The 27136-nt window shown below is 46.8% G+C and overlaps 3 protein-coding genes across 16 annotated transcripts in view; 1 reads left to right on the top strand and 2 right to left on the bottom strand.

Moving 5' to 3' along the window:
• Window positions 1-284: 284 nt before the first annotated feature.
• LOC127588046 (serine/threonine-protein kinase 36-like) lies at window positions 285-16716 on the bottom strand. Of its 5 annotated transcripts, XM_052046547.1 has the most exons (22): window positions 15432-16716; window positions 15213-15355; window positions 5739-5857; window positions 5518-5658; window positions 5356-5433; window positions 5150-5280; window positions 4816-5065; window positions 4637-4730; window positions 4380-4570; window positions 4135-4298; window positions 3929-4016; window positions 3719-3850; window positions 3466-3642; window positions 3282-3373; window positions 3126-3189; window positions 2848-2958; window positions 2669-2743; window positions 2265-2376; window positions 2060-2186; window positions 1792-1972; window positions 685-1611; window positions 285-526 (listed from the first exon to the last, which is right to left on the bottom strand). In XM_052046547.1, the coding sequence occupies exons 3-22, from the start codon at window positions 5820-5822 to the stop codon at window positions 422-424; spliced, it is 3324 nt and encodes a 1107-aa protein (XP_051902507.1). In that variant the 5' UTR covers window positions 5823-5857; window positions 15213-15355; window positions 15432-16716; the 3' UTR covers window positions 285-421. The 5 variants fall into 5 exon arrangements, 4 of the variants coding, with proteins under 4 accessions (XP_051902507.1, XP_051902508.1, XP_051902506.1 ...); XM_052046548.1 differs by having other exon boundaries at window positions 15213-16716; XM_052046546.1 differs by lacking the exons at window positions 15213-15355; window positions 15432-16716 and adding an exon at window positions 13669-13812.
• Window positions 12611-23804, top strand: LOC127588048 (A disintegrin and metalloproteinase with thrombospondin motifs 15-like). Its single transcript, XM_052046552.1, has 8 exons — window positions 12611-13902; window positions 17544-17676; window positions 17878-18045; window positions 19447-19730; window positions 19945-20122; window positions 20217-20389; window positions 21501-21676; window positions 22022-23804. Exons 1-8 carry the CDS (start codon window positions 12757-12759, stop codon window positions 22815-22817), a joined length of 3054 nt encoding a protein of 1017 aa, XP_051902512.1. The 5' UTR covers window positions 12611-12756; the 3' UTR covers window positions 22818-23804.
• Window positions 23515-27136, bottom strand: part of LOC127588050 (sorting nexin-19-like) — a 38941-nt gene continuing 35319 nt past the window's right edge. For all 10 annotated transcript variants that reach the window (XM_052046554.1, XM_052046553.1, XM_052046556.1 and 7 more), the window contains one exon: window positions 23515-26827. The gene's annotated coding sequence lies outside the window, so the exon portion shown is untranslated. The remainder of the gene's footprint in view (window positions 26828-27136) is intronic.

Below are 27136 nucleotides of genomic sequence, written 5' to 3'. Positions count from 1 at the left end.
CAAATCAGGCTTTTTTAGGGCAGCTGTTCTAAGCGGGCCTTCAGACTAGCAACCAAACACGCGTTCCTAGCAACAGACTCAAACTGCAAACAAATCCAGCGGCGAGTTTCCGGCAACCATTACCTGGATTAAAAAAAAAAAACCTTAAATAAGTAGCTACTTTGTATGCCCCCTGTTGTTAGAACAATGCATTTGTATTATGGGTCCCATTTGAAATATGTCATAACCAGGTGAAATATATTTATGCATTTACCAGTGATTTTTTAAAATTGACCCCGTATGACAAATTCAGCCACGCCAGTATGTCATGTTTTATTTGCACATATCTTTACAATGCCATTTGGTTAAAAGCAGGCATGCTTTTGCAGACGGCTCTAATCTAATACCTGTATATACATTCTTGGTTTTAACAGTAGTTCTCTCAATTGCCTTTTAGTTGTCTGATAAGAGGAAGATAGTCACACTCGGAAGGTGCATTTTGTGACGCCTGAAGTAGTTCCTTTTCAGCATTTAGGGACAGCAGAACCTTAACATGAACACAAAGGACATGCACAAAATGCACACATGATTAAAAGTTAGGAAGTGTTAACTTAGGGTGTCCCACCATGAAGAAAGATAAGCTGGAGCTCCCACGTGAAAACTTTTCATGAAAGGAAAATCTTAATTACTGGTTCATTTTCTTACCTGTAGCATTTCATCCTGCTGCGTATACAAACTTAAAGTTGCAATAGCGGCTTCTCTCACTGCCTTGTGGGAGTCTGTGCATGCAGCTCTCAGTAGTAGTCTGGACACGCTTTCTTCCAGCAACTCGGGTACGGCGCCTTGAACATGTAGCAGGTTTCCCAGAGCTGCACAAGCGTGGAGACGAGTGTGGGCATCGGGGTCAGAGGTCAGTGTTGCCAATGTAACTCCCGTCATCCTGGCTTCTTCTCGCCACCTTCTCATCTCGCCATGAGCCAATAAGCTCTCTGCTGTCATCTTGGCAATGCCCGTCTCCCTACTTGAACCCTTGTGTGCATTATTGTCCTCGGCTTTGAACCACTCCATCGTGTTGCTGACATTTCCATTGGGCCCGGCTGTGTGAAACCCTGCCTCTACCGCCAAATAACCCAACCATTTCCCAACTGACAAGCAAGCTGCCTGCCGCACAAACACATTAGAATCCTCAAGAAGGTCGATCATGCTTTTAAATATGTCAGGATGTAAACTGGGCATTTTGGGAGACTTGAATGGATGCAACTTTCCCAAAACCTTGCATGCGGCGGCCTTGATCGGTTCATAAGAGTGAGTGAGCGCCTGGTGCAGCGCGGATGATTCAAGGTAAAGCTGAAGGTGGTCAGAGTTAGAGCAAAAACAGGTGACGAGGTACAACAGAGAGAGGAGTTCTACGGCGGAGTCCCCTAGCTCATCCAGATTCAGCAAATCAGAGAGCAAAGAACTGGCAGTTCTGTTCGGGGTCTGCTGACGCGATGGAGTAAGTGCCGGTGTAGAGAAAAAGCCATGAGCAGCTTTACTGAGGCGGGAAACCGTGCGCTGGCGGTCACATAGCAACAAGCGGCGCAGGAGCGACAGTGGCAGCTCCACTAATGAAAGAGGAAGCGTTTGGATCACCTGCCAAAGAACAAAAAAGAAAATAGATGTCAAAATCATCACGTGTCAAACAGAAAACTGCAAATAGGATGTTGTTCGCAAATTACAAAGGAATGTCTATGCCTCATGCGATCCTTTTGCAAGAGTTATCCCTTTGTTGCGTGACAGAAGTCTAAATAAAGAGCATAGGTAGATCTTAACCTGCAGAAGCCCTCCAACAACACCACAGCTATCAAACAACTGCAATATCCTAGAAGTGTTGTGTGAAGTTAGGTCCAAAGCAAATGGAAGGCAAAGGAAGTGGCAGCTTAATTGGACGAAGCTCTCGTGCTTTAAATCCTCTTCTAGTTTCACTGGACTGTCTTCGGCAAACCAAGGAAGACTGGGACAATAAAAACAGACACATTGCAAAGATTGAAATGATCAACCTTTGGACTTCTCCGAAATGTAAAAATAAAATAACACGAACCATTCAGGGCTCAGTACCCAGCCAAGGGTATAAACAAATGTTGATTTGCTCTCACAGAAGAGTGAAATATACGAATATGGATCATTGCAGAAGACCAACAGGGTGGCAGACATGAGAAAGTACAATCCTGAAAAGGAAAATGCAAATCGGAAATTACAGTTACGGCGTGACATTTTTTTTTTTTTACATCATCACGGGTGTTTACCATTTGTCGAACAGAAGTCCATGTCTGGTGTTGTCCATACTAATGAGGCTCCAGTGCGTTTCCAAAGATGATAGAACGTATCGGGGTCCAAACATGAAAACCCGTGACCATGCTGCCGAGTGAATAAAGCTTAGTGGCACTAGGAAAAGTGTTGCGCTCATTATTTCGACATCACGAAACAGGCATCTTGATATAAACAGTGACCACAAATACTTTTAAGTTTCTCATGAATAAAAGTAAGCATCAACAATCACGTTACGATCGACTAATAAACGAGCGCTGCAACCTTTCAAAGTGTCACCCACTTAACTCATTCACTCCCAAAGACGTTTTTAAACGTCTTTTCAGACTTGGTCAAGAAGTGACCGGTACTGAATGAGTTAAGCACTTTTGTTTTGGCTGACCTCAGAGAGAGTGTGCAGAAGTAAACACAGCAGACCGTCGCAGAGTCCCCTGCCCGACGGGAGTGGGAGTTGGAGCTTTGGCGCGGAGAGCAGAGAAACATGCAACAAACAACAACAACAAAAATGTCAACAAACACCAAGCAGATGTCAGATCTGCCTCTCGGAAAGAGATCGCGTACCTGAGGTGAACCCGCCGCGTGCTCTTTCAGCAAGGAACTGAGCACGCCCGGGTCGACGGCGACAGCAACTTCACGCCGAGCGAAAAGGGACAAAACAGAGGCCGCCAGAGGCTAAAGGAGGACAGACAAAAGAATAATATAGCAAACTAACCGCTCGGCTTGAGTCGCCAAGAACCCGAGTGGGCAAATGCAATTTTTCGCAACATCCTTGAAACCAGTATTGACTTCCTGCAAAAAAAAGATCGTACTTTGAGACAGAATCTGCATCGGATACTTACCGCTAAAGAACGGAGGTTTGCTTGATGAAGAATTGTCACGAAGGTCTTGATGAGCTCTTCGGGTCTACATGCAGACGATTTAGAAGATTGACTGATGCGCGACTGTCAGCTATTATGTACACGGCGCTCAATGTAAAGAAAAATGAATCATCAAACCTATTTTCTTCTCTCAGCCATTCATCGTTCTTGTCCCAGTAGACCAACAGCGCAGCAATCATTTCTCCAAGTGTTTGTAGACTCCATGGCTGCTGCTCAGTCAAAAGGTGCAACCAAAGGTTTGATTCTCGCACTCTTGACATTGCGATCAGAAGTTACAGCCCGAATGTATAGAATCCCCCACCTCGATGAAACGCAAGTTTTCAACAGAGTCGCGAACCAAATCAAAGAGGAGACGTGGCAATCCGAGTTCCGCGCCGATGTGGTTCCTCATGGCGAGGTCAGAGGTCAGGATCAGGTTCCGCAGGACCTTCAGCGGCTGGCCGATGTGCCACGTGTCTTTTATGACACCGCCACTTAGCTTGCAAGAGGAACAAGACAAAATGAGTTGAGATTTGAGCGTCATGTGGCATTTCGTGCTCGTTGGAAAACCGCACCTGTTGCTTAAACACTAAAATGGCGCATTTCAGTTTCAAAATAATGGTACTGTGGTTTAACGGTTCTTCGTTTTGTGCGCTTGGATCTGACTCCACAACAAGTTTCTCCCAGAATTCCTCACTGTCAACTGTCTGAAAAAAAACAACGTATTTTTCAGACTGAGCATGCCGTTTTGAGCAGTGCAAGTGAACAATAATAATGCACCTTACTTTGGATCGTTTGGGGGTCCTTGGCCGTAGTCGTGGCCCAACCTCGACCGAGGGGAACTCCCGTTCATGGTCACGAGTGATCTGACCCCTGCGGAGGTCATGCACATGTGAATAGTGACCAGATTCATTGTTCTGCTTGAAAAAAATGGCATACAGTATGTGTGGATGTTGTCCTTGTGAAGTGATCAATGGTATTTGCACAAAACCTGTCTGGATGGCTTGATGTAGCCTCAGTATGTTTGTTTTTATCAAAACTTAGAGGTGGTAAGGTGGAATTTCCTGGGTCGAAATCATCTGGAGGGGACGTGTCCATAAGTGGCGTTACTGCCACTAAACAATCTCCTTCAGATTCCAGTTCATCCATCTTTTCCTGTCACATGGACCATCCTTTTTTTTAAATGAATGTACATGGCAATTAATTCATTGGAATTTGTTGATTCCAAATTTATACCTGGTTTACTTTAGCGCTGTCGATGACTTTCTTTGTGTTACTTTTGTTTCTTTGCTCCCGAATCTTTCGAAATATTCTGCTCTCTCCCGAGTCCGGTGATGTTTTTTCTGCCATTTGTTTCAGTTTCCGTGCCAGCATGTCTGGGTCAAGTGTGGCTGTCAGAGGACTGAAAATATCTTCGTCTGGAATCACTGCCAACACACCACCGTGTTAGTAAGTAACACACACATGCCACAAAAACATTTCCGTGTTGTCACCTTCGACACCATCAGCAACAAACGGATGATGCAGGAGTTCGGGCCATGACAGCCGCTTCTGAGGGTCTTTGATTAACAAACCTTTCAGGAAACTCTGAAATTAAAAAAAAAAAATAATACAATATCTCCATTTGCAGATTGTGCTGATAAAAATAAATACGATTATTGACGCTTTGTACTTTGCAGGTGCTGCTCATCGTGTTGGGCCACTGGATGGGGTCCGTAACGATCAGCTGCCCCAAGTGGAAGATGGAATCGGCACAAAACGGGGGCATCCCCGTATGGATTTCATAAAGAATGCAGCCTAGCGCCCAGAGGTCAGCGGTGTGGTCATAAGGCTTCTCCGCCACCAACTCGGGGGACATATAAAGGGGCGTTCCCTTGATAGAAGTCACCACCATGGTGGACACGCTCATCGCCCGAGCAAACCTAGTAAAAGAATTGAATCGCACGCGCGTCATATGAATTGCAACATCTCAGAAGAAAGAGTGGCGATGACGTCTGCGTACGTACCCAAAGTCGCACAGTTTCACCACGCCGTTTTTATCAAAGAGGATATTCTGCGGTTTCATGTCGCGATGAAGAATACGGCGAGAGTGCAAATAATACAGCGCGGATACCAGTTGGCAAGCAATCTCGCGCACCTCGGATCAAGCAAAATTGATGACTGAGGTCAGCAAACTGAAACGATGTGATGATTTTGCGTGGCATGCGATTACCTGACTTTCCGGTAAACTACCATCGGATTCAATGATCTGGAACAACTGACCCTCGGCGTACTCGGTCACAACAACAACCTGTAAAAAAGCAGGCGACACTTGTGTCATAAACGGTTGTGTCACAAACACAAAAAATGTTTCGGGTGTGTGAGAGGAACGTACCTCCGTTTCGGTTTCAAAGCTGTCAAAAAGTTTCACAATGTTCGGATGTCGAAGGTTACTCATGATATCAATTTCCTTCTTTAAACTTTGCAGCTCTTTATTTGAGCGTCCCATCTTTGGCATGAACTTCAGAGCCACCACCTGACGGGTACACAGACAAGCGGAGGACGCTGAGCCGTGGTGAAGAATTTCTACAAAGCCATGACAACATATCAACTTACTTGGCCTGTAAATTTTTTCATTCCTTTATGAACTCGACCAAAGGAGCCTTGCCCCACTTGAGCCAAAACATGGTAGGAATCCATTTGAATGTCAGCCTGTTTTCAACCCACAAGTTATGCTGGTCGATGATGATGGGAGACATGTGGTCAACAAGTAAGGCAACTGGAGTCAAAAGGGCTTCCATCACAAAGGTGACTCTCTTTTATGTTGTATCGATATATCGCTATAGGATTCAACTTCAAAGCCACGTATGTTTTATTTTTATTATTATTGTTATCAAGAGGTTTTCTGATGACATTGGAAAAATCACTTGCCAACATATGGAAAGTTATTGCTCATATTTGACACCTCTACTGTGTTCACAATAATAAACATACACTCTCAAAGGAAGACTTCTCTGATCATATCAGCCAAAAAGAAGGATTATTATGTTTATAAAGGAAGAATTTTTGCACACATTGGACCGCATTCGCTTTTCTACCAATTGTTTGGCCGATATGGATCGAATCTCATAAACTTTACAGCCACTATGTCTACAGTACTGTACAGTGTATTTGCTGCACAAGCCTCCTTCTTCATTTGACCACTAGAGGTCGGACGCGATTCACAGTTCTTACTTTTAAAAATCGTTCAACGACTCACCAAAGTTCCTTTTTTTTTTTTTTTGAACAGTGTGTCTTCCAGTCATGTTTTATAATGGGCGTTATAAAATAGATTTGAAATATTCTTGAGATAAACGTGTCAAAACACACAATAGTCACAACATTTATCATCTTGTCAGAGCTGTGTCCATGACTGTGCCTCTTCAACGACAACAAAATGTGTGTCAGGAAGGTCAAAGTAGGAGCCAATAAACTGCACTATTCGGTGTCACGTCGCGTGCTCGCCAGCAGGTGGCGGGTTCTCCCGCCGCCTGTTCGGCACACCTGCCCGTTATTTCGGGCTGATTACGTGCCTTTATTAGGCGACTCCGGCAGTCATCTCACTGCCGGAGAATTCCTCGCCGAGCCATTATTCGCTCTCGCTATCTATTTGCGCTATTGCTATTTGCCTCGTTGCATACTTGCCTTACGACCTATACTTGTTGCCCACTTAGTTCGACTTTCGATATTTCGTATTTTTATACTATTTCCACCAGCGCGATTATCTCCTCGCGTTTGCTCTAGCCGCGAGCGTTTTCTGTTTGTTTCCTGATCCTTATTTGATCAGCGTTTTCTGTTAATTTCCTGATCCTTATTTGATCAGCGTTTTCTGTTACCGTTTTTCCCTGTCGGGCTCTTTCTGTTGTTTTTTCGTTCTGTCATTAAAGACACCTTATTTTGTGACAATACTCTCTCTTGTCTGCTTTACCTGGGATCCAACTTATTTAATTCATTTGTTCTGCTCGGAGCGATTTTTTCCCCTCGAGCAGAACGTGACAGAATTCTCCGGCCACCATGGATCCCGCGGATGTAGAGAGAATATTGTCCGCTCTTACCCGAAAAGAGCAGCAAATGAGTCAGCAGGGCCAAGCCATTTCGGAACTCCGAGGCACGGTCTCCATGCTGGCTCATCGGTTCGATGAACTCGAACCTCGTTTGGTGCGGGTGGAGGAACGGAGACTCCCCCCCTCAGGGAGCTATCCAACCACTCCGGAGGCACCCCTCTCTCTGACCACTATGTCGAGGGAACCCTCGCTCCCACACCCACCTCGTTACGGGGGTGAGCATGGGCAGTGCGGTCACTTCCTCCACCAATGCTCGCTCATTTTTTGCCAGCAGCCGTCTGCCTACGCTAATGATGCCGCCAAGGTGGCCTACGTTATGAGTTTGTTGACAGGTCCGGCGGCGTCATGGGCGATTGCGACCAGCGAGGCCAAGCCAAATCTCCGATCATCGTACCCGGAGTTTGTGACAGCATTCCGCCGGGTGTTTCACCATCCCGTGCGGGGTCGAGAGGCAGAGGGTCGGCTACTCGCCCTCCACCAGGGGAGACGATCGGTCGCCGATTACTCCATCGAGTTCCGGATCCTGGCGGCGCAAAGCGGCTACGAGGATCGAGCGTTGTGTGGGCTGTTTCGCCGAGGATTAAACTCCCAACTCAAGGACGAGCTGGCGACCCGTGATCACAGCACCGACCTGGAAGAACTGATCGATCTCGCCCTACTCATGGACAATCGCCTGAGGGAGCGAAGCCGGGAACGTGGGGGAGTATTCCGGGAGACAGCACCAGCAGAGGAGCCTATGCAGCTGGGAAGCGAGAACATTGGTGGCGAGGAGAGAGATTCCTTTTCAACCATCACCAATCACCCGGGATCATCTGTTTCCTTCGAACATGAGTACTGTGAGTCACCGTCACGCGCGTTAAACCCCAAGTCTGATCGAGTCGACACGCGACCGAACAGACTAGTACTTGAGGGAACGATATCTGGGGAATCCCGGTCTAAGCGGGTTCGGGCCCTGGTGGACTCAGGAGCGGACGTATGCCTGATTGACACCGAGCTCGCTTCCGAGCTAGGTTGCGCGTTAGAGAGACTGATCGATAGGAAGCGGATTCGTGATCTCGATGGGCGTCTCCTGGCGGTCGTAACCCACAGAACGGAGCCACTGAAGCTCCAACTCTCGGGTAATCACATCGAGCTGCGGCGCTTTTTGGTCATGCGGTCTCGCAACGCTCCCCTCGTCCTCGGGTTACCATGGTTACGAGTACACAACCCCGTAATCTCCTGGGCGCGCCCAGCAATCAACAGCTGGAGCCCTTACTGCTATAGACACTGTCTACAGTCGGCCGTCGGGGGGTACGAACATGTCACCCCCTCCGTGGAAGTCTGCCTTGACGGAGTGCCGGATTGCTATCGGGACCTCGGGGAGGTATTTAGTGAGGATCGAGCGCGTTCTTTACCTCCACACCGCCCCTACGATTGCGCTATTGACCTGCAGGCGGGCGCTCCGTTACCGTCCTCGCGGCTGTACCAGGTGTCTCAACCTGAGCGCGAGGCGTTGACGGAATACATAAACAGCTCGCTCGCCGCAGGTCTCATCAGACCGTCGCGTTCACCGTTAGGGGCGGGTTTTTTCTTTGTGAGCAAAAAAGATAAGACTCTGCGCCCCTGCGTCGACTACCGTGGATTAAACGACATCACCATAAAGAATCGCTACCCACTACCATTGCTAGACTCCGCCTTTGCCCCATTGCAATCCGCCACTATATTCTCTAAATTGGATTTACGCAGCGCTTACCACCTGGTCCGTATCAGAGAGGGAGATGAGTGGAAGACCGCTTTTAAGACCCCTCTGGGCCATTTTGAGTATCTGGTCATGCCCTTCGGACTCACTAACGCCCCCGCGGTTTTTCAAAACCTCATTAATGACGTTTTAAGGGATATGATCAACATTTTTTGTTTCGTTTACTTGGATGATATTTTGATTTTCTCCCGGTCAGAAGAGGAACACCAGCAACATGTCAGGCGGGTGTTGCAGCGCTTATTAGAAAACCGGCTCTTCGTCAAGGCGGAGAAGTGTGAGTTTCATGTTCCCGTCATTTCCTTTCTGGGGTTTATAATCGAGCGGGGTAGAATACGAGCGGACCCCATCAAGACGCTGGCAGTCAGGGATTGGCCAGTCCCTTCTAACCGCAAGGAACTGCAGCGCTTTTTGGGGTTCGCAAACTTCTATAGACGATTCATCCGCGGCTATAGTCAGAAGGCGCTCCCCCTGACCCGCCTTACGTCAACTAAGACTCCCTTTAAGTGGGACTCTACCGCGGAGGCCGCATTCGTTAGCCTAAAGGCGGCGTTTACCAGTCCCCCCGTCCTTCAACATCCTGACCCTGATCTTCCCTTCGTTGTAGAAGTGGACGCCTCGGATTCAGGGGTGGGGGCGGTATTGTCCCAACGCTCTCCAGTCGACCAGAAGCTGCACCCCTGTGCCTTCTTCTCCCGTCGACTCTCTGCTGCCGAAGCCAATTATGACGTTGGCAACCGTGAACTGTTGGCGGTTGTCTCGGCTCTGCAGGAATGGAGACACTGGCTCGAAGGGGCAAAAGAACAATTCACGGTTTACACGGACCACAAGAACCTCGCTTACCTCCGTACCGCCAAGAGGCTCAACTCCCGTCAAGCCCGGTGGGCCTTGTTCCTGACCCGATTCAACTTCTTACTCACATACTCCCCAGCCTCCAAGAACACCAAGCCCGACGCTCTTTCCCGTCTCCACGACCCCCCGGAAGTGGACCTATCCCCAGAGACCATCCTCCCGGCTCAGTGCATCGTGGGGGCCGTTCAATGGGAGGTGGAGCAGCGGATCCAGACCGCCCTGGAGGGGGTGCAGGTACCGGCGGGGTGTCCGGCGGGGAGACTGTTCGTGCCTCCGTCCCTGCGGTCGGAGGTTCTTCAGTGGGGACACGGGTCCAAGGTGGCATGCCATCCAGGGGTGAACCGGACGGTACAACTTGTCGCCCAGCGATTCTGGTGGCCGGAACTCCGGAACGACGTGACGGAGTTCGTCAGGGCCTGCACCTCCTGCGCCTGCGGCAAGTCCTCCCATCGACCCCCGGCCGGATTGCTCCAGCCGTTGCCCATTCCACCTCGCCCCTGGTCACACATCGCGCTGGACTTCGTGACGGGTCTTCCCTCCTCCCGAGGTCACACAGTCGTGCTCACTATCGTGGACCGCTTCTCCAAAGCGGCCCACTTCGTGCCATTGTCCGGGTTGCCGTCGGCATTGGAGACCGCCGACCTCCTGGTTAAACACGTTTTTCGTCTCCACGGCCTCCCTACAGATATTGTGTCGGACCGGGGCCCCCAGTTTGTGTCACGCGTCTGGAAGCGGTTCTGCCGGTCCCTCGGAGCCACGGCCAGCCTGACGTCCGGCTACCACCCCCAGTCCAACGGACAGGCCGAGCGCGCCAACCAAGATCTGGGGTCGGCCCTCCGCTGTGTGTGCCTCCACCAGCCCGCGACATGGGTCGACCACTTGCCTTGGGTGGAGTACGCACACAACACCCTCGTCTCCTCCGCAACCGGCCGATCCCCGTTCATGACGGCGTACGGTTACCAGCCGCCGCTGTTCCCGTCGCAGGAGGGGCAGGTGGAGGTCCCTTCCGTTCAACACCACCTCAAGCGGGCCCATCGCGTGTGGAGGGAGGCCCGGGCGGCATTGTCCCGCACGGCGTCCCGAAATCGTCAAATCGCGGATCGTCGTCGGCGCCCGGCCCCCCCCTATGTGGTGGGGCAGAAGGTGTGGCTGGCTACTCGAGACCTTCGCCTGGCCGGCTCCTCGGCGAAACTGGGTCCTCGATTCACTGGTCCCTTCGAGGTCGAGGCCGTCATCAACCCGGCTGCTGTCAGGCTCCGTCTACCTCCTACCATGAAGGTGCACCCCGTCTTCCACGTCTCCCTTCTCAAACCCGTTTCTTCCAGTGACTTGGCTCCTCCTCCCACGCCGCCGCCCCCTCCGCGGGTCGTCGACGGTGACCCGGTGTACACGGTTCGTGCCATCCTGGACTCTCGGCGCAGGGGAAAGGGGTTCCAGTATCTGGTCGACTGGGAGGGCTACGGGCCTGAGGAGCGGCAGTGGGTGCCTCGCTCCTGGATCCTTGATCCGTCCCTTTTGCGCGACTTCCACGCTGCACACCCTTCCAAACCGGGTAGTCCGCCGGGAGGCGTCCGTTGAGGGGGGGGTACTGTCACGTCGCGTGCTCGCCAGCAGGTGGCGGGTTCTCCCGCCGCCTGTTCGGCACACCTGCCCGTTATTTCGGGCTGATTACGTGCCTTTATTAGGCGACTCCGGCAGTCATCTCACTGCCGGAGAATTCCTCGCCGAGCCATTATTCGCTCTCGCTATCTATTTGCGCTATTGCTATTTGCCTCGTTGCATACTTGCCTTACGACCTATACTTGTTGCCCACTTAGTTCGACTTTCGATATTTCGTATTTTTATACTATTTCCACCAGCGCGATTATCTCCTCGCGTTTGCTCTAGCCGCGAGCGTTTTCTGTTTGTTTCCTGATCCTTATTTGATCAGCGTTTTCTGTTAATTTCCTGATCCTTATTTGATCAGCGTTTTCTGTTACCGTTTTTCCCTGTCGGGCTCTTTCTGTTGTTTTTTCGTTCTGTCATTAAAGACACCTTATTTTGTGACAATACTCTCTCTTGTCTGCTTTACCTGGGATCCAACTTATTTAATTCATTTGTTCTGCTCGGAGCGATTTTTTCCCCTCGAGCAGAACGTGACATTCGGTGCTACGAACTATTTATACAGGTCATGTATTGGAACTGAAGATATTGTGCTGGTTCACCAAAATCAATGATTCAATAGCCTTGATAACGAACTTGAGGTCCGGTCAAATGTGCTCTTTGTCCTCACGAGTGAGACATTTCAGTGCAATAGTACAATGACTGTGTCGTTACAGTAATGCATTTTCCTCTACTCGTGCCATTTCTGGCCTACTTAAAGCTGTTTATCGGGAAAATTAAATGCTTCAACTGATTTACGGAAAGCCGCTATATGCAGGAAGAAATCTGCATACCCTCGCTAGACAACGACTGGTTACTAGTGCGGCAAACGTGTGCACTAGTGGACAACTATGCAACGAGCAGCACTTATTAAATTGTGATTGAACATGTAGCGCTTTTCTAAAAATGACAAATACAATGCCCAGTTTTGCCTCACTAGTAACACGCAGTCTTTCTACAGTATGCCAACGTTGTTTCACTAACGTACAGAAATGTCATGTAACCTAGTAGACAAAGCAGTAGTCACTACTTAATGAGACAGTCATTCTAAGAGTGCAACAGGACAAACGGCATATTTGGAACTTTAGTTGAACGCCCAGGATGAACAAATGCTCAAATGGGTCACCATATGTTAAGTGAACAGATAAGACGTGCCAGGAAAATGTTCTAAATTCAATTCAGCATTTGTCTTAAAGTGGTGTTTAAAGCCCTGGGTTTGGATCCTGCAGTGAGTCAGCCCCGTCCGCTGGGACTTGATCATGCATAGGCATGCGCCGCAATAGACTAGAGCACGTTGCGTCCAATGAGTGTCTCCTGCAACGGACTGCCCCCTTCCAGAAGTGAGATAGAGTTTCCATCATTTCACACGGGACGAAAATGCATAAAGTGCACTGAAGGCAGCAGTGGAGCGAGCACACAGGTGCAAGCCGGGAATGGGTCAGGACCAGGAGGATTTTGCACTCTTGTAGAATTGGATATGGTCTCCCTGAGCTTTTGGTCATTACGTTCCAATTTGAATGCAAACATCGTCATGTTTACCAGAACAACGTGTCTGCTCCACGTCGTGCTGTCGCTCTCCAAACTGGTTCGCTGCATGGAAAGTGAACTCTGCTTCCCGTTCATTCTGGACACCCAGCAGCAGTATAACGACAATGACGTGGATACTCTCCACGGCAAATGCGTGCTAAGAATTCAAGCTTTCCACCAGGAATTTGTGGTGGATTTACGGCAAGATTCCAACTTCATTGGCCCTTCCGTGTCCAGCCAAGACGCACCGTGGCTCTTCGGTCCGGACGTCACCATCGAGCTGAGTCGGTGTTTTTACTCCGGCTATGTGAACGGTGACCGCTTTTCATACGCGGCCTTAAGTTTGTGCAAAGGGGTGCAAGGTGCATTTGGCTACCAAGGTTGGGAGTATTTCATCAGCCCGGTGCGCAATGACACCGCGAGCGCGGGCGGCGCGCACGTCATACGGCGCAGAAGCAGCAGCAACCACAAGTCAAATTCCACCTCCAGGTGCGCAGTGAACAATGACATAAGCCATCACGTCGCGCAGATGTTGGGAAAATACAAAGATAACAGCGATGTGACCAAAAGTACGCTGAAGGGGACGGGGAGAAGCAAACGCTTTGCGTCGGTTCCCAGGTACGTGGAGACGCTGCTGGTGGCGGACCAGACCATGGCTGAGTTCCACGGAAACGACCTTAAACATTACCTCTTGACGCTTATGTCAGTGGCGGCGAGGCTCTACAAGCATCCCAGTATCCTCAACTCCATCCACATCGTCGTCGTGAAGATTTTGGTCATATCCGAGGTGGACAAAGGACCCAAAGTATCCGGGAACGCCGCTCTGACGCTCCTGAATTTTTGCACTTGGCAAAAAAAGATGAACAAGAACAGCGACAAGCATGCAGAGTATTGGGACACGGCAATCCTCTTCACGAGACAGGTAAAAACGATTTTACGAGGTACCCCTATTTTGCTGTTTAGATCAGGGGTGTCAAACTCATTTTTGCCGAGGGCCTGATTTTAGTTTCCGTTTCTCTTGGAGGGCCGTTATGACTAAAACCAGATAAAGAAGTCAAGAATAATGCTTTATTCACCTATTGTTTAAGTTACTGTAATGAGGGGTTTGGCAACAAGAAAATGCCTACAGTATCACATTTCTTTATTAGAAATGATCATTTGAAATTTTGGTACAGATTTTAGCAAGTCTCACTAAAGTTGACATATTTGATTTGCTTTCGCGGGCCACATAAAATGATGTGGTGGGCCACATTTGGCCCCTGGGCCTCGAGTTTGGTTAAAATCATAATCTCAGGACACCTATGAAAGACACACGTTACTGTCCAAATAGGGAAATTGACCCAAAAAAGACCACTGTATCTAATGGTTTGTCCTTCAAAGTTCGTGGGGTTTATTTGCGGTTCGCAAACCAGCTTTATGGTCCATTTGCGCCATCAAATCAACTCAACTTAATTTACTGGGCACTTTAAAAACAACTGTCAAATGATATTGTTTTTCCACTGTAAAGAAGCCAATGTGCCGCTGTTGTGAAAGCGCTATATAAATCAGCATGTATTGTATTGTATTGTAATGTGAATTGATCATGGCTAAATATTGTGAAGTTTGCTGCTGCCACCTAGTGGTGGGCGTTGCAGTGCACTCGTACGTCAAGCCCAAAAAAAAAAAAAAAAAAAAAAAAAAAGAAAAAGCCCAAGCTCCTGCTATGGTCAGGGCACTTGTATCTCAAGCTACCTCTAAAATTGAATCATCTGCCATCTAGTGGAAGCAAATGTAATTGTTCTAGTCGGCATCCCAATAGTGAAATGTAGCTTTGGTGCTGGTTTGGGATCAGAATATGAATCTATATATATATTGCGCGTCGTCCCGCACGCGGTCTGTCCTTCCGTCTGTCCCTTTTCAAAACGTACCTACTTCACCGCGCCGCTGCGCGCCGCCACTGCGCCGCCACTGCGCCGCTCGGGCAGTGGCTCACTACGATCGTGCGGGCATCTTAGCGAAAAAATGTTGTCTACCCACAAGCATTGCAATGAAATTGTTAGTTATTTAGTAGAGCTAAACATCTCTTTATTTTCGCGATAAGCAATGAAGATGAACAAAAAGTTGAACCAAGCAACAACACTTTTGTGGGCGGAAGGCCCACCTTACTAGCCTTCCGCAGGAACTAGCTAGTTCGCCGCCCGGAGGTATAGTATATATATAAAACAAGAGCTCGAAAGGCACCTGTAACTTTACCAAAGAGAAGGCGCATCAGAGTCCTCAGGGATGGCCAAGAGTCGGAAACTTTCTCACACCACATTTTCTTCCCATTCCTCCTGCTCCAGCTGTGGGTGTTTTTTTCCCCCCCTCAACCTGCCTGCTCCTCATTAAACAGAAACCTGAGGGAAAGCCAGAGGGAGGAGGTATAATTTAGGTTGTGCAGGTTTATTATGTCACATCGGGTTTATGCCCCACCTGCACGCTCCGAGTCAATAACATCCACAGTGTGGGACAAATAAAGGATATCTTATCTTATCTTATCTTCTCCACAGCTGTAGTCAGACTACATCAAGGAACCACATTCGTATTCCTTTCAGGTTCAAACGTCCTGTCTCCTCGAGGAGTAGGATCGTTGGTTGTGTGCTCTCACATATGGAAGAAGTATCGCCTTTTCCATCACATTCTTCAAGCGGTGATCACATGCTCATTGGGAAATAAACAATAAGACGTCATCAGCATGCACACCTCAGCCAAAAGTTTTTTCAGGGTAACTGCAGCGTACATCGGGATCAAACCCGACGTTTCTGACTTCTGCAAATGAGCAAAAGGCCATGTGGTTTTCGATGTGTAAATGCATGGAAACACTGACCTGTTTCCTCGTGAATGGAACTTGCAAATTGTATTTACGTTGCGGCAACACAGCAAATCGGGCAAAATGAGATGACAGATGTGGGAAGTAGGTCATTGCAGAGAACCAACTCTCAGCCCCATTCTGCTTTCTCGCCTCCCTCACGTTTGCCTCTATTTTCTTTTCTCACTAATGACCCAAACTATCTCATGAACACATCTGGAGTCGGTTCGCGCTGGCGATCAATTTTGGTTTTGTTCTTTATTCACTAAATTTGTCATAGCAGTGAAATGCCATTCATCACCAAGGTGTCGCGCATGTACTGTACACACACACACACACACATACATGTTGCAGAAAATTTCATCGGGCCTATGAAGCTGTGCTGTGTTTCGTAGCCAACAACTGCCCAGAGATTTTTTGCTTGCACTGTGTATGCAAAAGACAGAGGGAGTAGGCAGCCGGGCGGTTCTGTGTGGTTAACGATGTGTACATGTCCTGTGATTAGGAGGCTCAGTCAAGTGCTCCGAATGGATCCTCGCTAAGATTAGGTTTTGGAATTGTGTGGCGACCGAAAAAAAAAGGCCATTTGGAAACTGCTCTTGCATGAAAATGCAATGATTGGAGAAAAGTGCCATGACGTCACATGGGACCATGTGCTCCAAATACTAGTCTGTGAAAAGAATTATTTAACACTGGAGAGATGTTTGCTCGATTCTTGGTAAACTGTCCTTAGTGTATGAAAGTTAGCAAGGATTCTATTTTTTAAAAATTAATTGTCAAGCTTCATGATTGTTTCATATCGTGGTTATCCTCGAGTGCAGGGGTGTCAAACTCATTTTTGTCGCGCGCCACATTTTAGTTACCGTTTCCCTTGGAGGGCCGTTAGGACTGAAATATAAAAAAGTCAATAATAACGGTTTATTCACGTACTGTTTACGTTACTCTCATGGGGGATTTGGTAACAAGAAAATGCTGACAACATGTCTCTTAGTTATTACATGAAAATTTTACATCTTGGTAGCGATTTTAGCAAGCAGCATGGAAGTTGACATGTTTGATTTGCTTTTGTGGGCCACATAAAATAATATGACGGGCCACATCTGGCCCCCGGGCCTTGAGTTTAAAACCTGTGCTCTAGCGTCTAGCATAGTGGTGGAGGGGAAAAAAAAACGACGTGAAGAGAAGCCTGATGGGACAAGAAACAAATATTTAGGTAAACGGACAAGTTTTCAACAAAGCTCTTGAGTAGGAAAGTATACAATCTCTTGTAAATATCCACCTGCAAACCGTTGGTCCAGTTCACTTGTTGCGAGTGAGTTTTTCATCAAATCGCATGGCTTATTCTGTTGACAAAAGTCTCCTGACAGACTTTTTAATCAATAAATATCAATGCAAGGGGTTCTCTATGATCATTTTTGGAGTTTTTTTTTTTTTGTGGACTAATTTAAGAGCCCTGACCTTTGGAATGAAGTAGAACAGAGATTGTGAAGCCAGGCCCTCTCTCGGGTCCAACATTAGTCACCTTCTGACCTCACACATCTGGTTGAAGGCACAAAAATTTCCAGAGGCACATTCTAAAATCGTATAGAAAGTCTCCCCGGAAGAGTGGAAGCTGATATCATTTTCCTAGGGGTTCCAATGATTACGGTATGTCTATAGGGTGCATAAAATGGGACTTATACTGGGAAGAATTTGTTTTTTGTCTGACTTATTCAAACATTGACTTGATTGTCCAGGACTTGTGTGGGGCTTCAACATGCGACACCCTTGGAATGGCCGATGTTGGCACCATGTGCGACCCCAAGAGGAGCTGCTCTGTGATCGAAGACGACGGCTTGCCGTCTGCCTTCACCACAGCTCACGAGCTCGGTGAGCCATGCCAGCTCCATGAAGCACACACTCGCGGACGTGCCAACGGGTGAATTTGGGGCTTGATGGGGAAAATAAATACGATAAAAACCTCGATCAATTGTACCGTTTGACAGGAACCCTCATTCACACGTACGCAAGCACGATAAACCAAACGTTTGTAAAAAAAAAAACAGCCGTCATCCGCTCGTCTCTCGGCAGGACACGTCTTCAACATGCCGCACGACAACGTGAAGGCCTGCGAGGACGTGTTTGGCAAGCTGCAGGACAATCACATGATGTCTCCCACGCTCATTCAGATTAATCGCACCAGCCCGTGGTCGCCCTGCAGCGCTGCCGTCATCACCGAGTTCCTGGACAATGGCCACGGTGAGTCTCCGCGAGCTTATTCTCCGAGCCGTGTTGTGACCGATGTGAAACCCAAAGTGGAGATGAACACGAGCGCCACGCTGTTACTGGTTAAATATTTGACTGATGATCGCATTCATAAAACACATGTTCATTGCGAATGACAATTCTGTTCGCAGTAGCGTTGTCAGTGAAGGACATTTATAGTTTTTTTTTTTGGTCTTCCTCCTCCACAGCTTGATTACGGTACAATGATTTCACTTTAATGCATGGTTGAATGTTTTCATCCATGCATTCTTTGGAAGAGCAAAAATGGACTACGACTGTTTTCTAACAAGTCAGACCGCAGAGCTCGGCCTCGCAGCGATGCTAAACTTTAATTAAAAAAAAAACTGCTCCACATCTGTCCCAAATTAGTGGCTTTGTTTAGAGGAGCGTCACCGCAGTGGTCTGGAGAGCGCAGATTTAACCGGCTTGCGTTTCCCGTACAGGTTGAATCGACAGCCTTTATTCATGCTCCGACAACACGAGAACAAGAAGCAGTCGGCATTGCAATTGGGTCTCTTTTGAGTGACCTTTTCTCCACATTTTTGACAGCGAGTCACAAGATGTGGTAACACGGGTTCTTCATGCTATCGCTCATAAATCTTGATGGTGACAGAGCAGCCTGGGGAATAAAGACGTGCCGCGGCGCGTTTGAGGCAGTTTACACGCTGTGCTGCAGCCATGTTTATTTGTAACTTTGCGGACAACCCCAAAAAGCGTTTCGGGCAATTCTTCTCCGCAGCGGGAGGCGCTTCATCAAATGGTTTCTTCAATTATTTAAATTTGTGGTCTAATAGGAGGATGCAAATTAGCAGTCAGTTATGGTTGGTCTATTTGTGGGCTTTTGATCCTGTTTTAAAAGCCAATTTTTTTCCCCCCCAATTTTTTTCTGCTGTTGGTAAATTACTCCCATGGCTGAGAAGCTGAGAAGCTGAGAAGCAGCGAGAAAAACCTCCTACTGAACTCCTTTTCTATTTATGATGATCTTTCCTTTCTTCAAGCACCTGCTCATCAAACATCAAACGCTTCCTATTGTTAGCCAGCAACCTGGAAAGTTGCCGAAAAATATAATTCACTATAAGTGGAGGTCAGCTTAATTTGACTTGTATCAGTTCATTGGAACATTTAAAGTGATTAAAACTCAATTGGAAAGTATTCTTAAACTGTAATTCATTTAATTTCAACACGAAGGAAGACATTTTCGACAAGAGTTAACAGATGAGGGGTCAGGTTGGGGTTCCGTGCGCTATTGCTCACACATTTCTGCAAAATCAACCACCAGCGCTTCACGATTGTCTGTATTAAAATATTATTATTACTGTTATTGTTTTACAACCTCGCAAAACAAGAACTGATTATGGGGTGGGTGTGTTCCAGGCGAGTGTTTGCTGGACCAGCCTCAGAAACCATTAGGCCTCCCGAACGTGCTTCCCGGAGCATCTTACCTCCTGGAGCGACAGTGCGAGCTTGCATTTGGCGAAGGTTCCAAGCCTTGTCCCTTCATGCAGCCGCCGTGCATTCGCCTGTGGTGCACCGGCAAGTCCAATGGCCAGTTGGTGTGTATGACTCGCCACTTCCCCTGGGCGGACGGCACCTACTGCGGAGATGGCAAAGTTTGTGATCGAGGCATCTGCGCTTTCAAAGAGGACCACACTTTGAAGGTAAGGATAAGCTTCAGGGAAATGAGGAAGGAGGGGGGGGGGGGGGGGGGGGTGATTCAGAGAAAACACATTTTGAACCGCAGTTTATTGGCTACCTGCTTGCCACCCTGTTGCAGTTTGACGGCATTCTGTTTGTTATTTTTTTTTACATATTGGACAAAAACAATACCTCCCACGAGGTAAAAAAAAAAAATCCTCCTTATGTATTTTCTAGGTGGACGGTCGCTGGGGTAAGTGGGGTACATTTGGTTCGTGCTCACGCACATGTGGAGGTGGCGTCCAGCTGGCGAAAAGGGAGTGCAACAACCCAGTTCCCTCAAACGGGGGGAAATACTGCCAAGGGGTCCGGGTCAAATACCGCTCCTGTAACCTGAACCACTGCCCTGACACAGGTTGGAATTGCTCAAAAGAAGGGGGACGCACATTACGAGGGTTCCACTTCTTGACCTTAACCCTCCCCCATCCCTTCCCCCTTTTTATATGCAGGCAAGACTTACCGGGAAGAGCAATGTGAATCCAGCGGCCGCAGTTTCAGCAGTAATCATATTGCCCCCTCTGTGGTTTGGGTGCCCAAGTACTCTGGAGTGAGCGTCAACGACAGATGTAAACTCATCTGCAGGGCCAATGGAACGGGCTACTTCTACGTTATGGCACCTAAAGTAAGTAAGAGGCAACACATTCAATACAATCAATACGCAAAAGTCTTCCATCACACCGCTTCATAATTTAATCAGGCTTAATCCATTAGTCAATTTTCAATGAGTGATTTGTCCATCACATCCATTCCTGACCAATCAGATCAACGAGCGTGTCAGCTTGACGGGCAGCCAGTTTCTCCTCCTGAGACCAGTTTGGGGTGGGGGTGGGGGGGAATGAAGTGAAAAGCATAAGCCATAAGAATCTTAAACCAAGACATGCCACACAGCGCTCCAACACAGTAGTCGTAACCACATTATTGAATATTTCCACTTGCACGCCAAACCTAGACGTGAACAGCTGTGTTATTTCCCTTTTTATCTCGGCACTATTACATTTCAAATGCTACCCTTTTTGATTCTTTGAAACGTTAAGCACCTTTTTTAGTACTTGCTCTCTTTGCTTCCTTTTGAGCTGTGTTGATCGAAAAGCTTCTTTTACACTTCCATTTCCTGCCTTACAGTGATGTGTTTGAATGAAACGAACGCACTTCTTTGCACTTGAGCATACCTCATTTTTTTTCAAAGAGTTTCAGGATTGGCAACATTCCTGACTGTATATTTATTTTCATCGCTCCACATGCCTCGTGGCGGTGCGCCCGCAGTGTTACAATGTGACGATGAGACCCCCCCAAAAAATTATTTCATTTGTGAGCAATGTGAATTCGTGTGAGGCCCTGAGGGGAAAACAGCGATGCATGGGACGACGGAGAGAGGAGTGGAGGGCGTTTATCTCCCTGAGATAATACGGGCGTGGAGAGAATGCGAGCAGCCGTGAGAGAAAGTTCACGCTAGATCATATTGAGTGAAGCGAACGCGAACACTCAGGGGGGACTTGCAGCACTGACTCATAGAGCAGCTGCATGTTTGCTCCAAACATCATTTTGCACCACATCCTGTGTTCCACGGCTTTGTGGAAATCTCAGCGTTTAGAAATGATTGCAATATAATAATAACACCTAAAAATATAAGCACGCAACATACAAAAACGACTTAAATGAAGTTGCAGACTTTGGGTGCCGCGTTTAATGACCGGTCTAGTCTAAAACCTCATCTGTGTGTGTATACACCACAGGTTGTGGATGGAACGCCGTGCTCGCCGGACTCCACCGGAGTGTGCGTTCAAGGTAAATGCATCAAGGCCGGGTGTGATGGAAAAATTGGATCAACCAAGAAGTTTAACAAGTGCGGAGTCTGCGGCGGCGACAATAAGAACTGCAAGAAGGTCTCGGGACTCTTCACCAAGCCTTTGTGAGTACGCCGATCCGTCACGTTCACAACTTCACCGATCGGTGTGTTTTCTTTTTAATGAATCCTGGAGAACCCAAGAACATCTTTGGAAAATTATGAATTATACATGAAATGACTGCTATATTTTAACTGAACACCAAAATGTTTTTTTTCTCTCAAATATTTAATGCTTTAATCCTAATTTACGATTAGGGTAAAAATTGACCCCATGGGTTCTCCAGGGTTAAAAAAAAAAAAAATCAGATTTTTTTTTTTTTTGGCATTATTGTGGACTTGATCATTTTACCACGAACCCCCCCCCCCCCCCCTCCTCATCGGCTGGATGTGCTGTGCTACGTTCTGCAGGCACGGCTACAACTTTGTGGTGATGCTTCCAGTGGGCGCAACCAACATCGACATCCGTCAACGCGGCTACCAAGGAATGCTGGGGGACGACAACTACCTGGCGGTGAAGAACAGCGAGGGTCAGTACCTCCTTAACGGCGACTACGTGGTGTCGGCCGGCGAGAGGGACATCATCGTGAAGGGAAGTCTGCTGCGCTACAGCGGCACCACCGGCCTCTCGGAGACCCTCCAGTCTGTGAATCCCTTGGGGGAGACGCTCACCGTGGAAGTGCTGTGCGCGGGCAATTTGACGCCCCCCCGCATCCGCTACTCCTTCTACCTGGCCCGTCAGAACAACAAAGAGGACAAGACTCTGAAAAAGGAGGAGCGAGCGAAATCCCACAACAGCGTCCTGGCTGACGATAGCGTGAAGGAGAGGGGTGCGCCGACTTTGAAGAAACCGTACAGCAAAGAGGAGCCTCTTCTCGTGAAATGGACATCGGCGAACTGGGACGAGTGCTCCGTCAGCTGCGGCAACGGTTTCCAAAGGCGGATGGTGCAATGTCTGAGGACGGACGGCAAGCCGGGAATGAACTGCGATCCTTCCAAAAGACCGTCAGCCACCAGAGCTTGCGGAGACCCGTGCCCGGAGTGGCACGCCGGCCAGTGGGCGCCGTGCTCCACGACCTGCGGGAAAGGCTTTAAGAGACGACCGCTGCACTGCAAAGCCCAAACGGGACATTTGCTTCCCAGGGACCACTGCAGTGGCTTACGCAAACCACAGGAGCTGGACTTCTGTAACCGAAAGCCTTGCTAGAGACTTGAAAAGCTTTATTATGACGGAACTTAATCCAGCAGCTCAATTCTACACACTCTTTCTACCGCATCATGAGACACTTGCAGAGAACCCCCCACCTCACACCCCCAACCCCCAAATGGATGGTTGCAATGTATTTTCCCCACCATTGAAACTCAACCACCTAAATCCTCTGCAGACAGCAGAAGAACATTCTACAAAGTTACTATGAAGCCAAATAAAAGGTTCAATCACTCAAGGTTCAATTTGTCAACTTCACCAGCTCGGAGTTGACAAATATATTAGTGAAGCAATGTGTCCTATGAATCTGAAACCAATTTTATATCCTATTTTTTATCTATTATTTTTTTTTCATGGTCTTTTTAAGAGAGTTGTGTAGCATGCCGTGCGCATCCAAACAATGACAACATCAGGAACTTTTCCACTGTCCAAATTAATCCCGCAATAGATTTCAAACAAATCACAAATCCATTTTGTAATTAGTAAGGGTGTTGTTTAAGTTCAACGACGACAACTTTCACGACACGCCACATCGCTGATAGAAAGCCACAAACAAAATGAAATGCCCGCGCTGTCGAAATCAATTTTGGTGGGATTTTCTGCCCGACCTATTCGCCATTAGTCGTTGCCAAAGATACCACACCACTCTTTCTGTGCACTCAGTTAAATCTCGTCTTGCTTTTATATTCATGTTATATTTGTAAAAAAAAGAAAAAAAAAAAGGCCCACCTTGTCCAATACAACATCCCGCCACGGGATGGATCCTTTTAGCGTCAGACTTTGATTTCTATTTTTTAATCGTATCAACTTTTGCACTTTGTACAGCAAAAGAAACAAGATTATATGGGCTGCGCTGTATACTATGTATACATTTATTCAGCTCTGTGCAAAATTTCATGTAAATATTTTCAAATCTTTTTTTTTTAACACACAATTGAAATGTCTTTGAATATATTTATTCCAAATAAAGCTTTGAATGAAAAGTTGGACATTTTACATTTCCGTGATTAATGACCGGTACACTGCTTCTGCGCAGATCAACGAGAAAGCCTAAAAGTTGAAAAAAAAAGCGCCTCTTCTTACCGATGCTCTTAGACACCCTCTCGGTTGAGGTTTCTTGACTAAAATATCAAGCATATATGGATCAGGGGAGCTGCGTCTGCATGCAGACACCAACCGTGAGAAATGTCTGGAGTGCTGACATAAAACATTGTAGCTTTCATTTTTTTTTCCCTTATTTTTGAGTCACATTTTTGAGAGAAGTGTCGATATATCACCAAGGGCTGAGTCGTCTGACCTACATAAGAACAGATGAGGGAGAACTTGGAGGGCAGCCAATCGACACATTTGTTTGTTTCCCCCAATGGCCTGTTGCCCGAGTTCACAGTCAAATCTTGTTGCAGGTTCAATGGCATTAATTGGACAAGACAACTTAAAAAAAAGGGGTGGGGGGGGGGACATCTTCAAATGGTTCCAGAAAAGTTTTGGAATTTGGAATGGTGTAAGCCTCAAAGTCTTATTGTGGAACCTATTACAATGAGAACTAACAGTCTCCATCCAGTTTACAGAAAACACTCAACTGGAAACTTCCTGAGGTCCACGTTCTCATTGTAATGACATCTAATTCAAGAAAGCTGCCATGACATTCGGACAACATTTTGTCAAAAATAAAGTTTTACTGGACAGACTACATGGCTGCAGGAATTAAAATCTGGAAGTTGACTAAACATCCACTTCAAAAATGTATCTGGATCCAGATGACTTCATTTTGTGGAATCGCTTGTCAAAAGAAAATTGAGTAAATTTAACATGTCACCCCCCCCAGTGCCATTCTTTTATTGGAAATCATTAACCCTTTCAGGGACGGCTGTTACTACAGCGGCCGGCTTACCATGTTATCAGGTTACAGGGTGCATGAAGGGGTTAACGCGGAGGCCAAATGGATTGTGACAAACGTTACACATATTTGTAAACACTTGAATGATAATTCTTCCTTTAGGAAGAAAATCAAAGAACAATGACGCGGGCGCCTGGAAAACTTGCATTTTTAAAAATTCGCGTCAACGTGGTCCCTATAGCTTTTTTTTTCTTCCCTGAGCCGATTTATCCTTGTAAACATCAAACTCATTTAAAACATGTGAAGACATGACATAACCGATGCGGTGTCCGTCTGTGTGTTGTCTGCTTGCGTGATCAGCAGCAGATGTGCGTTCGCTGAAATGAACGGTCGGCTCACCGAGGTCACGATCTCAATGAGCTGCTTTGTAGCCCCTTGGTGTGACGGTGAATGGGTTCATGGAAATGTCCAACGAGTAGCCGCATCGGCGCGCATCGCTGCCGATCTGCTGACTTCAGCTGGAGCGGGATCGTACCGCAAACAATAGATGTGACACATTCACAGCTGAACGCCATGTCGCTGCTAACGAGACTGGTGATTCATTCACAGTTTAACCCCACAGTTGAACTCAGCTAGGTTGCCCTCCAAAATTAACAAGGCGCCCACATGTTGCCTCGACTGATCTCCTACTTTATCAAATTACGACATTCGTAATTCAATGGAACGCGAATAATGTTCACAACAAAAACATTTGCAGAAGCTACTGACTGTACAGAATAAGTGCGCTAAATCAAGCTAGGCTCACTGAATATCTGTTTCTTCTTTACCATGGGGGATTTTAGGCCATATTATCTGAAAGATTTGAAAAACTCTTTAAAAAGTCTGAGACATTTAATCCGTCCTTCCATAAAAGTGACAGGTTATCAAGGGTACATAGTAGCATGGTTTGATAATCGAACATAAAACCAACGTATGCTATGCTAACCTGGTCCCAGTTTTGGAAGAGCGAGTGTGGCCCAAAGCCCCATGAACTGTCCCGTATCTGTCCAGGGTTAAAAAATATATTGGTTTGTCAGAAATTTATCGGGTACTAAAAAACACATTTGGTAGCACTTTATGACTAAGCAGCCAATCAGGTAAAGACAACAGTCTTTGTTTTTTTTAATTCTTTATGCTGTTTGTAGAACTACTCCAGCAAAGCGTATGTCACATTCGGTCCTCCCTGTTGTTAAGAAAACAATATATACAGAGAACTTTTTAAATACTATGCGTCATGTGGTGTGGCGTGTCGTCTTTTGTATGTGTTTGAGTCTTTCATGTCAGAGAAGGCATGTCATCAGCATACGCCTAAAATTCTTGAAAATCCAAAAATTCTCCAGTTATAAGTCAACCCTTGCTGGGATTTACAAAAGAATGTGTGACTGTTGATGTGCAACTGAACTGACTTGGAAATGTTAGGCCATTTTGTCACAGTAAAGAACAAGGCTTGGTTTGTTGTGTGTCAAATCTTGTTGAGCCACAGGACTAAAAGAATCCCTGACCGGCTCTCCGTTTCAAAGGGTTAAAAAAAAAAACAACAACACCTCCAAATTCCCTGTCAAGTGACACAGCAGCAAAGTGTCAAAACCACAATACATTGAAGGTATCAGTCGATAAGAGACATGCTAAAAAAACAACAACATCAACAACAATGCTTTGCGAAAGTCTCTTGTGTTTACTGCTTGGCATGTGACCGACATTGTTAGCCATCAGATTTGGGAGGAGACAAAAGGGACCAAGAAAAACGACTATTGCAGCAGACTGCAGAGTGAGATTTTAGTGTCCAGTGTAAGCTAATGTTAGCATGTGTGTTTATCTTTTGTTGTTGTTTTTTGCTGGTTGTGCTCATAACTTGATGTTTGAGCACACAGTGATGGCTAAAAATGGCTTCAAAAAGGCAATGAATAATGAAGAGTTTGATGAATATGTCAGATAAAAACAACAAAACAAAACCCATCTGCCTCGTCATGCTTCTGCAATTTTGGCATTTCAAATCTACTTAAAAGTTAGCTCGTGCCACAAAACTCAGGCAGTGTCGACCTCAATATGACCTTCATGAGGTTGAAGATCTGTAAAGCAGCTCATTTCCCCCATCACAGCAAGCAATCCGAGACAGTGGTGACTTTGTACTTTTCTGAAATCAAAAGAACAATTCCAGATGTTTGCATTTGAGAAAATATTGACTGAATGTCGTCCAAGTCTTTTTTTATTTTTTTTTACAGAAACGCAACAATAAGTCACAACAAAAGGTTCTTAACAAAAACAGAATGTCAGAGGAATATGAAACCATTACATTTATCGGCTGATATATCGATCTGCTTGAGTGCATTTTACAGTGTTTATTCATAGCTCACATTAAAGCACATCGGATACCAGAAAAAAAAAAATCAATCTTGACCACCGATGTTACGATTTAAAAGCGCTTTTGAAGAATGACGTAGAG

Source organism: Hippocampus zosterae, chromosome 16 (assembly GCF_025434085.1).
Source record: "Hippocampus zosterae strain Florida chromosome 16, ASM2543408v3, whole genome shotgun sequence".
NCBI lineage: Eukaryota > Metazoa > Chordata > Actinopteri > Syngnathiformes > Syngnathidae > Hippocampus > Hippocampus zosterae.
This window is presented reverse-complemented; position numbering and strand designations above follow the sequence as displayed.

Bases quoted from the DNA above. Each gene is read 5' to 3' on its own strand.
- LOC127588048 (XM_052046552.1), top strand. From the start codon at position 12,757: ATGAGTGTCTCCTGCAACGGACTGCCCCCTTCCAGAAGTGAGATAGAG. The intron at 17,677-17,877 runs GTGAGCCATGCC...GTCTCTCGGCAG, and splicing joins CACCACAGCTCACGAGCTCG to GACACGTCTTCAACATGCCG. The intron at 20,123-20,216 runs GTTGGAATTGCT...TTTTATATGCAG, and splicing joins GAACCACTGCCCTGACACAG to GCAAGACTTACCGGGAAGAG.
- LOC127588046 (XM_052046548.1), bottom strand. From the start codon at position 5,822: ATGGATTCCTACCATGTTTTGGCTCAAGTGGGGCAAGGCTCCTTTGGT. The intron at 5,066-5,149 runs GTACGTACGCAG...TTCTTTTACTAG, and splicing joins GTGAAACTGTGCGACTTTGG to GTTTGCTCGGGCGATGAGCG. The intron at 2,187-2,264 runs GTAAACACCCGT...TTTCCTTTTCAG, and splicing joins GGACTTCTGTTCGACAAATG to GATTGTACTTTCTCATGTCT.